This window comes from Oncorhynchus keta, chromosome 10 (genome assembly GCF_023373465.1).
Source record: "Oncorhynchus keta strain PuntledgeMale-10-30-2019 chromosome 10, Oket_V2, whole genome shotgun sequence".
NCBI classification, from domain to species: Eukaryota; Metazoa; Chordata; class Actinopteri; order Salmoniformes; family Salmonidae; genus Oncorhynchus; species Oncorhynchus keta.
The window spans coordinates 66,125,302-66,140,558 of record NC_068430.1 but is presented as its reverse complement, the minus strand read 5'-3'; the positions used below and the strand labels follow the sequence as shown (position 1 = coordinate 66,140,558).

General features: G+C 43.6%; 1 protein-coding gene and 1 pseudogene across 3 annotated transcripts; one reads left to right on the top strand and one right to left on the bottom strand.

The window, feature by feature from the left end:
* Window positions 1-4,145: 4,145 nt before the first annotated feature.
* Window positions 4,146-5,089, bottom strand: LOC118389583 (gamma-crystallin M2-like; annotated as a pseudogene).
* Window positions 5,090-6,610: 1,521 nt separating this feature from the next.
* Window positions 6,611-15,123, top strand: LOC118389244 (secernin-2-like). 3 transcript variants are annotated; one of them, XM_035779113.2, is made up of 9 exons: window positions 6,611-6,730; window positions 7,551-7,719; window positions 8,279-8,460; window positions 10,342-10,541; window positions 11,252-11,467; window positions 11,798-11,963; window positions 12,422-12,602; window positions 12,896-13,055; window positions 13,174-15,123. In XM_035779113.2, exons 2-8 carry the CDS (start codon window positions 7,552-7,554, stop codon window positions 13,049-13,051), a joined length of 1,269 nt encoding a protein of 422 aa, XP_035635006.1. In that variant the 5' UTR covers window positions 6,611-6,730; window position 7,551; the 3' UTR covers window positions 13,052-13,055; window positions 13,174-15,123. The 3 variants fall into 3 exon arrangements, with proteins under 3 accessions (XP_035635006.1, XP_035635007.1, XP_035635008.1); XM_035779114.2 differs by lacking the exon at window positions 13,174-15,123 and having other exon boundaries at window positions 12,489-12,602; window positions 12,896-13,049; XM_035779115.2 differs by lacking the exons at window positions 12,896-13,055; window positions 13,174-15,123 and having other exon boundaries at window positions 12,143-12,565.
* Window positions 15,124-15,257: the final 134 nt, after the last annotated feature.

Sequence of the window (15,257 nt, the reverse complement as noted above, 5' to 3'; positions counted from 1 at the left end):
AGGCATATTTCCTTGTGAATAAAATTCTTCCAACTCCAGAAGAGACTGTTTAATAACATTTAATTACAGTGTATTTAAGATCAATTACAAGGGGCTTACAAATTCTCCTAAGGTTTTAAATCTGTTTAGACGGCATGATGGCCTCTTTTCTGTCAGTGATTGCATTCTTTTAAGCGTCTTTCATAAGGTTGTGTGTGTTTCTAAATTGTCTGAGTATGTTCGTGGATTTGACCTTCAACCCCTCAAACTGACATCAAAGACCATTTGATAGGGCTCGTACTTAAACTGTAGTCTGTTCAGATGTCAAAGGTGGTTTACCTCAAATTCGATCCGCCCTCTTTCAGGCGTAGATTTGCTCGTAGGCCTTTACACTGTTCACAGCTGGACTTGAACCTCTAGCAGTTGGTTGGAGATGCTTAGTCATATACTGTAAATATATAGTATATTGTATATACTGACAGTACACCGTCTCACAGACTCCATTTCAGGACAGGACACACCATCATTTTGGACCTTAAATCCTTCAGCTGTAACCCGGGTGCCAAGGACCCACTATAGACCTCATCAACCCTATGTGTCAACTCATATAAATCCATTCACACTCTCCGAGACTTATATAGCGCTCTAGTCCTGAGGCACATTCTGTAGAGCTGACTCTCTCTAGTCCTGAGGCACATTCTGTATAGCTGAATCTCTCTAGTCGAATGCACCAGGAAATAAAATCCCACAAATCCCTATGAAATGAATCATCTATCACATCGTTGTCACATTGTTGGCCATTCTCCTTGGACTACAGCCGTTTCATTGAAGTATCCAATGATAAACAATTCAAAGAACTTCTCTTTTGTAGTTTTCTGTTACACCCTTGCCTTCGTCCTCCAATATCATTAAGAGGCTTCGAGATGGATAAAAATACATTTAAAAAATGCAAATGATAAAAGAAGACAATTATTGTCATAATCGTACTCATAGTTGATGTGTTCGTGTCTATGGTGCACTAGTTTCTTTTTGTTTATGTCTATACCTTGTTTAACTTTTATTTGTACAGATTTGTCTCATAGAGATAAAAATCTCATTTAAATGTAACCTGTTGTAAGTAGCCTAACATTGACTAACCAACCATGAAGCATGTTTTACGTGAGTCCCATGGGAACTTCAATGGTGTCTCGGCTAAAGCCTAATATCACCGTTGGAGCCTCCAGAGGGATTGGCCAGGTAAAGCCTCATTTCCCCTCTGAGGGAAAAAAAAGTCAACTAGAGTACACAGTAAGTGTACAGTAGTAGACTTCCCATATCCTTGTTTACTATTCAAAATCCCATAAGAGGAGGTACCGGCTGCCGGGGGTTCTGAGTCTGACTGAGTCACCTTTTTTTTCTTCCCTTCTTCATGCAAACACACCTAGACACTCACTCACCACAGCAGCCCCCTCTCCCTCGCTCTCTGCCTCCCCTTTCAACTTCAAACCCAGTTATTTCTGCAAGCTGCTACTTTGATTGTACCAAACACCTGTATTTTTGGGGAGAGACTTCCTCAGTAGCCCCCGCCTCCCATCTTTGATTGTTAAACAGCAGTGGCGCCGCCATTACTGTCTGAGAGACTGATGCCGCCCTGCTTCCCCTCCTCCTCCTCCACTTAAGTTCCTTTTAAAAGAGAAATTGAATTGGCCTCGGAGTATGGCGAGCTCCATTCTATTTGAACCAAATTCCACCATTCCAAAGTATCTCAGTTGTAGATAAAGACTTTGAATCTCAAATTCCTGTGTGTGACAGCTGCGTAAATCAGAAAGAATCAGAAAATAATCATCATGCCAGGAAGCAGAGCCATAACATTCTAGCTCTAAATCAACTAGACCATGACTATTCTCCTGAATGTGAGGAAAGTGAGAATCAGAGGTAACTTTAGTAGAAAATGCTGTCAGAGTTGTTTGCCCTGTCTTAGGTTGTATAAACAGTACAGAAAGAGTGTGAACAGACCACACACACACACACACACACACACACACACACACACACACACACACACACACACACACACACACACACACACACACACACACACACACACACACACACACACACACACACACACACACACACACACACACACACACACACACAAAAGGCCCTCTTCCCCTCGCCCTTAATACCAGGCTTTAATACCCAACCTCTCATCCCTGCCATCCTGTCTTCCCCTCTAGATTAATGTCCTCTCCGCTCTCCACCAGCTGTTTCCGTGCCAGAACACCCCTCATCTTCCCGGGCCGCTGGCCTCTTGGTTCAAGTGGTAGATGGTAGTCAGTCTCTGGGGCTGGGCCATAGGGCCGCATTGTCGCAGTGCCTGCGTGTCTATGAGGGAATAGCCGCCCTCACGCCCATTAGCAGGAGTGTCAGTGTGTTCACATTGCCACATGCCAGACCGCCCTTGTAAAGAAGAATTTGGTCACAATTGAGGTTATATAAAAATGAATTACCTGTATAGACAGCTTTAAGGGAAGAGCCTTGTGTCACATAACTAAACATTTTGAAGGGCCCCCACCTTTTGTTGATGAAATCAAATTAAATGATAGCCTATCACTTTATTCATATGAACTAAATCAGAAAATTTAACATTTTAGATTATAATACCATTTTGTACATCATAATGCAACTAAATATAGAGATGTAATGTTAACTTACGTAAATATGCTGTGTACGTCATTAACCGGTGATGTTTTGAGAGTGACTTGGGGGGGGTGTACGCCCACTGTGTGTTTGTTTGTTATAAAGTGTGTCTGTTTTGTTTAGTCTGTGTGTGGTATACGTAAGTGCGTAAGTGTGAGTCTGACTGTGTGTACATGTGTGTGTGTGTGTGTGTGTGTGTGTGTGTGTGTGTGTGTGTGTGTGTGTGTGTGTGTGTGTGTGTGTGTGTGTGTGTGTGTGTGTGTGTGTGTGTGTGTGTGTGTGTGTGTGTGTGTGTGTGTGTGTGTGTGAGAGAGTGTGTGTGTCAGTCTGAGCTGTGTTAACTGGGTGTGGCTGTCTGTGCCAGAGGTGGGTGTTTACTTTTCAGGGCTTTTAGTTGAGTGTTTGTGTCTTAGCACAGACAGGATGTGCAGAGGTTGTCAGCATGGTTCATGAGATGAAAGAACGCGGGGGGGGTAGTCGAGCCAGTCCGATAGCAGGCTGTCTACCTGAAAGAATCCGAGCCTGCTGCCTCCACCTCCACATACATTCCATGTGTGCTGCACAGTGCCACAAGGAAACACCTCTCACCACCTTAGTGCTTTGACATCCTTTTTCCTAGACACACAACACCCAAACAAAGCTGGGAATAGCTGAGCACTGACATGGCCAAGTGTTCAACGACAACTGGAATCACAAGCCAAAAACCTGAAGGTTAAAGGTGTTTGTGTTTATACTTCACTTTCACAGGTATCATTTCATATGTGTGGACGACACCCTATTAGGCTTAGGCAACAAAGGGAAATCCATTAGCTATTGATCAAAGAGTGAAGAGACTTGTAGACTTGGAATGGACTCAACCCCTTTACTGGTTCCAAACATATTAGTTACAGAATGTAATAAAAATGTCCTAAACTTCATTTTGACAACAATTTCAGAAATGCTGTTTGGCTGGTTTATATATTTACGTTTTGTATTGCCAAGCTACTTCCATGGAGTATCATTGTCAAAACAAGTAAACTCATAGACAGGGTCAGTGTCCTGAGGCTGACAGTCTAGTCCAGCTACAAGGCCACCAACTGTGATGTAACATTGAGAGTTTTAGCACTGAAACAATTGGCATAGAAGGCCTAGTGCATGTTTTGCACGACATTGAGTGACAACTAGATACACACATATGTCATATCTTCATTTGATCACTCCGTTGTTGCTGCAAATCTTCCTGCGCTAAATGAAAATACCATCAACTAAAAGATGGCTTTATGTACTGTCACATCATATGAAACATTTGATCTCAAATCCAAAATACTCAAAATTGTCATTCTTAGCTTCACTGTCCAAAAACATATGTAGGTGAATGTATATGACAAGGGATGCAGGTGTGTGAACAACAAATCAGCAGGCACATTTTTTGTCACACTAAAAAAGGGAAAGATTTAATAGGTTTGTGAATTATTTTATTCCATGGCTTTACTTGCTACGGGTATTTAGTACCAGGAGTCCATGATACGCCTCATGCTCATGAACCTCATACCACTCAAGCCGCCCATGGCTCCCATTCCCATGCCCACGCTGAAGTTGCTGTACTCTCCAGGCCTCATGTACATTATCCTGCCTCTGAAGTGGGGCTGCTCGTACATCAGCCAGTGGTCTTCCATCACATTGCAGGACTGGCATTTGGACATGCGGTAATGATCCATGACGTTGTCACAGTTGTTCATCATCTCGTGCATCTGACCTCCGAAGTTCTCTCTCTCTCTCTCGTAGATCCTCATCCTGTAGTTTCATCTGTGCTGTTAGGATAAAAGTACAGCTTTCATTGATGAGATAATTATTTAGAACATTGTTTAATATGAGAGTGTGACCATTAAAATATGTTTTACCTTCAATGACAAGATGTGACTATTTTAAGCTGAAATATTTTCGACCTACCATGGCGATCATGCGGCAGGACTTGATGCAGTCACTCATTCCAAAGTGCTGCATGTAGTCAGGGTACTCGGCCCTCCTCATGAAGTACTGGTTTCCCATGTAGTTGTTGCGGTTGTACAGCATCCAACAGCCACTTTCGACCCTGCAGGAGTGGCACCTGCTCAGGTAGGAGCCCATGTCACTGCAGTCACTGCTGCACTCATAGGAACGACCCTGGAAGTTCCTGTCCTCGTAGAAGACGATCTGAAAATAAAATGGAATCATTTATATGAATTAAACAATTGTATGAAAGAAACATTTTATAGACATTTGGGATGGTCTACTATTCGGTCCCAATGGCGACCAGGATATTGGGATTAGTCAAACGTTCATGATTTAGTTTGGGGTGCTAGAGCGCTAGAGCCCTTTTGTATACCAATCTAGAAAAATGTTGGTATGTATTTTCAAAACGTTCCCAGTGCTTGCTTACCTTGCCTCTGTTCATGTTGGTGGTGGACATGTTTGCTAACTGTGCTGCTGGTTGCTGCTCCCGAACTGACTTCCTACCAGGTTTAACCCTTTCTTTTATACCAGACCAAACCCAATGAATTTCTAGCTCCATTGTTCAAGCCCCTGAACCAGCAACATGCTATAGAGGCCTATTGAGGCCACTGAGGCTACGTCCACCTTTCCAGAAAGGCAGCTTATCAATTGGTTGTTTATCTTGCAAAGTAACATAAAGCCTTTTGAGAGTCTACTCTCAAATGACTCTCAAATGTGAAAGTTCTTCATACATAAGTATTCAAATCTTACTTGAAATATAACTTTTATTGACTAGAAAATGACATAAATTTGTGTGCTTGAAAGTCTTGAAGTATTTATGGTTGTGAAATAGTAGTATAGTGGTAGTGGTAGCAACAGCTGTAGTAATAGTAGAAGTATTATTGGTAGTAATAGGGTTTTCATAGGCTACGGGGGTTAGTTATAGTTACCTATTTTGGGGTGGTTTGTTGGTTTGGAGTTATTATAGTGGGTTATAGTGGGCTAGTATAGTAAGATAGAATGAGTACTACAGCATCATGAGCCATATTATGCGTTTTTAAGCTCTTTAAGGTCTTCAGTTTGAGCATTCTGAAAGTTTTGTGGCAGTGATTTCAGTTTAGAATGTTGAAACCTGCATTCTGCCTATAAAATGAAATGGGATATAACAAGCTTTACAGTTTATGAAGTATGAATAGTCGCAACTAACTGTGTTGATTCAGTCCGCACATGTCCACATTGGGTTGGTGTTTAAAATGATTATAGTTCAAAAAGTACATGTGGTATAAACAATCTTCTGAAAAGCAATCTAAGTTGAGTCAGTCTGCACATGTCAACTTTGGGTTGGTGTTTGAAGCTGAAACGGTTCAAGAGCAGTGGCAAATCCACATTTTGCTTTAAATCTATTGAGGTTTTATGCTAATTTCAAACAGTTACGTTCAAAAAGTATACATAGTATCAACAAGCACACAATTCCAGACCATCTGCACGTTTTAAAGGTTGAATGGAGTTTCTATCTTTAATAGTTCTAGAGGAGTAGCGACTCCATTTTTTTAACCTATCCTCTCCATTTAAACCCATGACCATTAAAAGTGATTGGGATTTATGCAAAAGTGTTTGTAGTGTGATAGGTAAGATATAAGTAGTATCAAAAAGTATTGTTCTTACAACCTGAAAACAGCAAGCCTGCACGTTTTAAAGTTGTTTTGGTGTTGGTTGCTTTTACAGTTTTGGGCTACAGGTGGAAACAGAAGGAGAATAATAAGTATGTCGGATTTTCGATGGATGGGATGGATATGCTCTTTTTGAGCAATTCAGTTATCTATTTGATAATAGAATATAGAGGACTCAAATCTAAACAGTTGTGATGATGTATTCTTGAATCACCTGGAATCTATCCAATTACTTTATGTGGAACAATCTCATTGTGCCTTGTTACACCAACATTTGTTGGCTAATTGTTGAAAAGGGCTATACACTTGTTTTTCTGTTATGTATTTGCAGCAAGTAATCAACGAGACTAGACCTTTAAATACAACCTTTGGATACGATCACGTGGTACGTTAGCTCCACGACAGCCTGCCTTCTCTTTGCTACCGCGTCTGGTTTTGCGATTAAAAAGGTAACGATTTTACTGTAGGAATTTGAAACATATCAGTAGCTCTATTGCTCAACAGATTATAATGACAGCCAACCCTTGGATTGAAGTGAAATGACAGTCGTTTATTTGTGCATTTTAGCGTGATATCTCCTGAAACCGGGAAGGGACAGCAAGGGCACATCGCTAACGTTACCGTTTATATAGGCCCTATTTTAAATAAACGTTTGACTAAAGACCATTTTAGGCCATAATGTCTCCACAAGACTTCGATCACATTGGTTAAAATGTTTCCGAATTTTATAATAGGACAGCGTTACTAAATAGCCATGTTGATAAGAAGAAGGAGACGGCAAGGACCATTCGGATTTGTAAAGATTACCGAGAAGTGCAGTGCACAAGACTGCCTCCTTGTCGCTCTGTTTGAGAAGGGATGGTCAAAGCACTAGTTGACAGGAAGAACATATTATACCTGAGACTTCCCTAAAGATACTGTGTCTTTACAGGGATGGATGCCTTATGTCACGTGTATAGGCTTCTTAGGCTATATACAATAGTCAGAGTGGGAAATTTAAATTGAAAAGCTGTAAAAACATGACTAATTGATAGTGAATAGTGACAGCGATATACAGTATGTCTATATTGTTGAGTTCGCTTAAATGCTTCTACAATTTATTGACCAACATAACTATGAGTATTCCAGATTTGACCAATGTATGACTAAGGCTAGGACTTTTTCCTGATAATTTGGCCTGACCAGGAAGAACTCCTGGCCTACGATATGATAGCAGTTTATTTTCTGGTAATATATTTCTGGTGTTTGCTTGTCCTCTTGTTCATGCAGGATGGCAGAGCATGAGCCACCCCTCTCGTGTGACTGCTTTGTGTCCTTGCCCCCCGGCTCGCAAGATGATCACGTGATTTTTGGGAAGAACTCAGACCGTCCTAGAGATGAGGTCCAGGAGGTTCTTTACTACCCGGCAACCAGTCACCCATCTGGGACCATGCTGGAGGTAAGCTAGGCCTAGCTTCACTTCTCCCCATAGATTGACCCTGCTGCAAATTACAAGCCTGCTGCCATCTTGGATCAGGGCTCTCTTGAAAAAGAGATTTGATCTCAATGAGATTAAACCTGGATGAAGCATGGTTAAAGAACTCAAATCCATCTGCCCTCTGAACATTGTATGTAGGCCTGTAGTCAGAGTTATGTTAAAAATGTTCACAACAAGTGTTTTGCTCTGTGACCAACATCACTAATTGGATTAGAGTTGTTTTCACTGGTGAGCAGTCAGTCTGGGCAATACAACTGAGAAGGGTTATCAAACCTCTAAAATACCCCATCTAGGTATACACAATCAACATTTTCTAATTTACGATTCTCAAAGTTTAAAGTTTGAATGATAGACTATCATTTATATTTATTTTCACGCCTTTATGTTATCAACGGTTTATACGACAGGCTTAAGGTATTGGCTGAGTGTGTGTTGGTAGGGTTTGCCAGTATATTTGATGTTACAATCCAAAAAAAAGATAATTGAACAACAATGTAAGTCTCCATCTCTCGTCCTGCAGTGCACGTACATTCAGATCCCCCAAGCAGAATACACCCATGCTGTGGTCCTCAGCCGGCCTTCCTGGCTGTGGGGGGCCGAGATGGGGGCCAACGACAAGGGGGTCTGCATCGGGAACGAGGCTGTGTGGACTCGCGAAGCTATCGATCCAGGGGAAGCCCTGCTAGGAATGGACCTGGTCCGGTAAGCCCGGCTGACCGTAGGCCAGCATACCAAACAGTAGTGTTGTTTTGGGGGCCAAGTGAATCCTAACTTCAGAATCACCTCCTGGTCTGAAAGATGGAGAGACGGGCTGGCTGGCTGTATGGTCAGGTTCCAGGTTCCTGACCGAGCGGTCTGATTGAATGACTTGTCTGGCTATGTCAGACAACATTGGATCCCAGGACCAGGAACGATAGGGTAGCACTACCCTTTGAGAATCAATTTACTAACTTCAGAATCACATCACTCAAAGTTTGGTGTGAATAATCAATGCATTGTTGTAATTGGTAAATTTGTTGAAAAGTAGATGTACTTAGTTAGCCTGTAGTCAGAAAAGCAATATAGGGCAATGCAGTAGCAGATGTGCTACTGTAAATGTACTAGGTAGACTTCCTACATCACAGGTTAATACCTACATGTGTGCGTAGGGACTAGTCGTGTAAACAAAGATAGAAACATTTCCATAGGAGTTTTGATTGAATCTGGCCCAAGTGTGTTTTCACTTATGTCCTAAAGCTGTCTTTACATTGTCATAAGCATAACATTTAAAGGATTGAAGTGTAACGCTGAACAAATCATTTTAACAGTTGGCAATGGCAGCCGCAGGTTGGTCCTGTTGTACCACTGACTGCAGTGATATAGCAGCAGGACTAACCTACTCCAGGGGCTGCTGCTCTGTGGCTGACCCTATGCTGCTCTGTGGCTGACCCTATGCTGCTCTGTGGCTGACCCTATGCTGCTCTGTGGCTGACCCTATGCTGCTATGTGGCTGACCCTATGCTGCTCTGTGGCTGACCCTATGCTGCTCTGTGGCTGACCCTATGCTGCTATGTGGCTGACCCTATGCTGCTATGTGGCTGACCCTATGCTGCTATGTGGCTGACCCTATGCTGCTCTGTGGCTGACCCTATGCTGCTCTGTGGCTGACCCTATGCTGCTCTGTGGCTGACCCTATGCTGCTATGTGGCTGACCCTATGCTGCTCTGTGGCTGACCCTATGCTGCTATGTGGCTGACCCTATGCTGCTATGTGGCTGACCCTATGCTGCTATGTGGCTGACCCTATGCTGCTATGTGGCTGACCCTATGCTGCTATGTGGCTGACCCTATGCTGCTCTGTGGCTGACCCTATGCTGCTCTGTGGCTGACCCTATGCTGCTATGTGGCTGACCCTATGCTGCTATGTGGCTGACCCTATGCTGCTATGTGGCTGACCCTATGCTGCTATGTGGCTGACCCTATGCTGCTATGTGGCTGACCCTATGCTGCTCTGTGGCTGATCCTATGCTGCTCTGTGGCTGACCCTATGCTGCTATGTGGCTGACCCTATGCTGCTATGTGGCTGGCCCTATGCTGCTCTTTGGCTGGCCCTATGCTGCTCTTTGGCTGACCCTATGCTGCTCTGTGGCTGACCCTATGCTGCTCTTTGGCTGGCCCTATGCTGCTACCAGCCTCGCAACTGTGTGTATGTGGTGTCAGTGGAATAATATAAGACAGAATGTTCTATTTTATTCTATTCTACTCATAATCTATTCTATTCTATCACTATTCTGTTCCAGTATCCCAACCCTGGTCCTCGAGTACCCACAACAGTAAACATTTTTATTGTAACCCTGGACAAGCACACCTGATTCAACTTGTCAACTAATTTTCAAGCCCTCAATGAGCTGAATGAGGTGTGTTTGTCAAGAGCTACAACAAAAAAATGTGTACTGTTGGGGGTACTCGAGGACCAAGGTTGGGAAACACTGCTCTATTCTCCAGGTATTCTACTCTGCTCTACTCTATTCTACTATATTCTACTCTACTCTACTGCTCTAATCTACTCTACTCTACTCCTCTACTCTATTCTATTGCTTGACAGCTTGGGGCTTGAGCGTGCGGACAGTGCCTGGGGGGCGGTGAGTGTGATCACTGGTCTGCTGGAGCAGCACGGCCAGGGGGGGCCATGCAGGGAGGACCCGGCGCCCTTCAGCTACCACAACTCCTTCCTTCTGGTGGACCGCAACGAGGCCTGGGTCCTGGAGACTGCCGGCAAGCTCTGGGTGGCACAGAAAGTCACCGGTGAGGAAACTGCTGTAACACCGTGGGAGCTGTAGTGTGAATGGACTTTGGGGGGGAAACTGAGAGTGGCACAGGAGGTTACATGGTGAGAAAATTGCTCTAACATCACTGGAGCTGTAGTATGGACATAAGTTTTGAATCAGAGGTTAGTTTTGGGTTAATCTCTGTTAAGAAGTAAAATCCCACGTAATTTGGTCAGCTGAGGGATTAATTTCTTTGTTCATACAGTCAGTGTTAGAAATTGAGAGTGGCAAATATGAAGTCTCCACCCTGGCATAAAGTAATCTCTCAGACAAAGCCCCCCTCCTCCAACCGAAGCAGTTTTAGCACCGCCTTCACCCAATCGTGATCAAATCAAATCAAATCAAATTTATTTATATAGCCCTTCGTACATCAGCTGATATCTCAAAGTGCTGTACAGAAACCCAGCCTAAAACCCCAAATGATACGTGCAAATAACCAGCGAGGAAAACCCCAAAACCGGAACTAATGCTGCTCCTTATCTCACACCTCCCATTCAGTCTCTGCAGATTAGTCAGTCTACGAGCAAAATCTGCCCACAGGAGATTATTTTTGTGGTTTTACCCTTATGGTTAGGACAGTGGGGAGGGTATATCCCTGTGTGTATCTGTGTATATCTGTGTATATCTGAGCAAATTCTACCAGCAGTATACAACTGTGCACCCCCCGCCTGTCTTTGCTTCCCACAGAGGGGGTGAAGAACATCTCCAATGCGCTGACCATCGGGACGGATATCTCGGCGGAGCACCCAGAGCTGCGGAGTGTGGCCCAGGCCCAGGGTTGGTGGAGCGGCGAGGGAGAGTTCTGCTTCAACGAGGTGTTCAAGTCTGAAAACCCCCCCGCCAGGATGGAACTGGCCAAGAAGCGCTACAGTGGGGGCACACAGCTCCTTCAACAGCATGATGGTGAGGGAGACTATTCTTTATATTCTAATCTAATTCAACACTTTCAACTCCTTATAACTGTAAAAACTCCCAAAATGATGTTAAAGCAGAATATTAACAACGCTATACAGGTTTGGTTTGGTTGCCGCATTGCTTATACAGCTATTTTTATTACACATAATAAAGGCCTGGTATCCCCTCTTACCATTGAAAGTACATTACATGTAACTAGCTATGTCATTTCCTGTCTCCTGCCATTTCATGTCCTGCCATTTCCTCTCCGGTCGGCTTTCCCATAAAAATAGACGACTAATAACGTACTTAAGACGATACATTTTCTGGGTTCCCCAGGTTCTGTGACGGCCGAGGTGATGATGTCCATCCTGAGGGACAAGCCCAGTGGGATCTGCATGGACTCTGGGGGGTTCCGCACCACTGGCAGCATGGTGTCCATCATGCCCCGCGACCCCAGCCTGCCCTGCATCCACTTCCTCACTGCCACCCCCGACCCCTCCAGGTGCGTCACCTCACCGGCCTGGTCCCAAACTAATCACTCTGACCCTAACCCCATTGTTGTCTACTCCTTGTGTTTAATCTAAATGAGCTGGATAAGTGTGTGAGAAATGTTTGGGAAACTCCCCCGAGCCTACCAGAGAGCTATGTGGTAATGTTGCTATTTTGCTGAAACCTTTCCAGTTTTTTCAGATTGGCAAGAGGGACTCAACAAGGGTGTAGGAGAAGTGGCAAGGGATTGGTTTGGAACCAGGCCCAGGAACCCCTCAGGCTATCTGGAAGTGCTTCTTAAGATTCAGATTTGCTCTTTGCCGTTTATCTCTCTATTGCTCTTTTTCATCTTCATCATTTCCCCCTTTGGCAAAACTGCGTCTTGATAGGAGTTTCTTTGTGTCTGTGTGTTTCATTTGGTCCTTACCCCCTGCCCTCCTCCTCCTACCGGACTGTCCTCCGTCCTGCCAGGTCTGTTTTCAAGCCTTTTATCTTCTCTGAGTCTGTGACCCCAGTGTCGAGGGTGATCTCCCCACAGTACGGCCCAGACGACCCGGTCAGGAAGCAGCCACGCTTCCAGAGCCAAGTGGACCGCAGGCACGACCTGTACAAGGCCCATGAGGGGGCCCTGCAGACTATGGAGACCAACCCGGTACGTGTAGAAGGGGTTAGAATGAAATATGTGTTGAATATGCCACGGCTGAATGTAATAGGCTACACTTTCATAGAGTATAAAAATGTAAAAAAAGTGTTACATTTTTTACTTTGAGTGTGGGTACGGACTGATGGATATTGTGTTACGTACATCACCGACTTTGAACTTTTATAATTCCCTATAAACTTCACAAATTGCTGTTTGTCAGGTCTTCTCTGCTTGTGCACGTGCTTGTGTGTGGGGGGGCATTCATGTGTGTATTTTTGCGTGTGTGTGGTTCTGTCCCTCAGGACGCAGGGAATGCTCTGACGAAGACATTGAGGATGTTGGAGGGCCAGTGTCTGACGGACATATCAGCCCTGCTCAGTGGAGAAATACCAGCAGATGAGGAACTGGGGGACCTGTTCTTTGACTGTGTGGACACGGAGCTGAAGTTCTACCAGTGAGGAGGTAAGAACCGTGTGTGTGTGTGTGTGTGTGTGTGTGTGTGTGTGTGTGTGTGTGTCTCTCAGAAGCACAGTAACCTTCTCATTAAGCCAATGCTGCCTCCAATTTCTCTCTGTTACAGCGCCCTCATGTGGAGAATGCTAGTGCTTGCAGATCGGCAGGAGATGGCCCTGGGACTGTTACATCCTGTGCTCCTGTTAGATTGGCTCCCTCCCATCTCACGCATACGAACCCCCTGATGCCATTCCATCCATCATTAACACAGAATATAAATGTCTTAACGTTCCATGGGATTGGAGCATCATTATCATTTGTATCACTTTAGGGAGCAATGCTCGCCCCACATTAGTGAGTATGTGATAGACCACTACAGGAGTGTACATTACCAGTTAAAAGTTTGGACACACCTACTCATTCAAAGGTTTTTCCTATTTGACTATTTTCTACACATTGTAGAATAATAGTGAAGATGTCAAAACTATGAAATAACACATGCAATCATGTAGTAACCAAAAAAGTGGTTCATTATATATTTGATATTTTTCAAAGTAGCCACCCTTTGCCTTGATGACAGCTTTGCACACTCCTGGCATTCTCTCAACCAGCTTCACCTGGAATGATTTTCCAACAGTCTTGAAGGAGTTCCCACATATGCTGAGCCCTTGTTGGCTGCTTTTCCTTCACTCTGCGGTCCAACTCATCCCAAACCATCTTAATTGGGTTGAGGTCGGGCGATTGTGAAGGCCAGGTCATCTAATGCAGCACTCCATCACTCTCCTTGGTAAAATAGCCCTTACACAGCCTGGAGGTGTGTTGGGTCATTGTCCTGTTGAAAAACAAATGATAGTCCCACGAAGCGCAAACAAGATGGGATGGCGTATCGCTGCAGTGTGCTGTGGTAGCCATGCTGGTTAAGTGTGCCTTCAATTCTAAATAAATCACTGACAGTGTCACCAGCAAAGCACCCCCACACCATCACACCTCATCCATGCTACACGGTGGGAACCACACATGCGGATATCATCCGTTCACCTACTCTGCGTCTCACAAAGACACATCGGGTGGAACCAGAAATCTCACATTTGGACTCATTAGACCAAAGGACAGATTTCCACCAGTCTAATGTACATTGCTCATGTTTTTTTTTGGCCCAAGCAAGTCTCTTCTTATTGGTGTCCTTTAGTAGTGGTTTCTTTGCAGCAATTTGACCATGAAGACCTGATTCACACAATCTGCTCTGAACAGGTGATGTTGAGATTTGTTTTACTTGAACTCTGAAGCTTTTATTTGGGCTGCAATCTGAGGTGCAATTAACTCTAACTTATCCTCTGCAGCAGAGGTAACTCTGGGTCTTCCTTTCCTGTGGCGGTCCTCATGAGAGCCAGTTGCTTGATGGTTTTTGCGACTGCACTTGAAGAAACTTTCAAAATTCTTGAAATGTTCCAGATGGGCTGACCAGTAATGGACTGTCATTTTCTCTTTGCTTATTTGAGCTGTACTTGCCATAATATGGACTTGGTCTTTTACCAAATAGGGCTATCTTCTGTATACCACCCCTACTTTGTCACAACACAACCGATTGGCTCAAATGCATTAAGAAGGAAAGAAATTCTATCAATTAACATTTAACAAGGCACAACTGTTAATTGAAATGAATTCCAGGTGATTACCTGATGAAGCTGGTTGAGAGAATGCCAATGGTGTGCAAAGCTGTCATCAAGGCAAAGGGTGTCTACTTTGAAGAATCTCAAATATAAAATATAATTTGATTTGTTTAACACTTTTTTTGGTAACTACATGATTCCATATGTGTTATTTCATAGTTTTGATGTCTTCACTATTATTCTACAATGTGGAAAATAGTGAATATAAAGAAAAACCCTTGAATGAGAAGGTGTTCCAAACTTTTTACTGGTACTGTATGTATGTGACTATGTGTAGATCTGTTTCACATTAAAACACCTACTGTAAGTACACCATTTGTAAAATGTGCAATTCATTGTTACAAGTGAATGGGGGTTAGTTGACTGGCTGCCCCATGAGAATTAACTAATACAATATTAGCTCTGTCTGCTGATGTGTCCTGTATTTATTAACACAGTAGTTTAAAACAAACACTGCAGTATTCAATTCATTAATTCAGTATGTACTGATGTATTTAGTACAGTTAAGTAAAGAATTCAACAAATGTACAGTTTTGTTGAA

What these genes read in the sequence shown, in the direction of transcription:
- LOC118389244 (XM_035779113.2), top strand. Translation starts at nt 7,552, where the DNA reads ATGGCAGAGCATGAGCCACCCCTCTCGTGTGACTGCTTTGTGTCCTTG. An exon ending in CATCTGGGACCATGCTGGAG is followed by an intron (nt 7,720 to 8,278) that starts GTAAGCTAGGCC and finishes CTCGTCCTGCAG; the next exon opens with TGCACGTACATTCAGATCCC. An exon ending in GCTCCTTCAACAGCATGATG is followed by an intron (nt 11,468 to 11,797) that starts GTGAGGGAGACT and finishes TGGGTTCCCCAG; the next exon opens with GTTCTGTGACGGCCGAGGTG.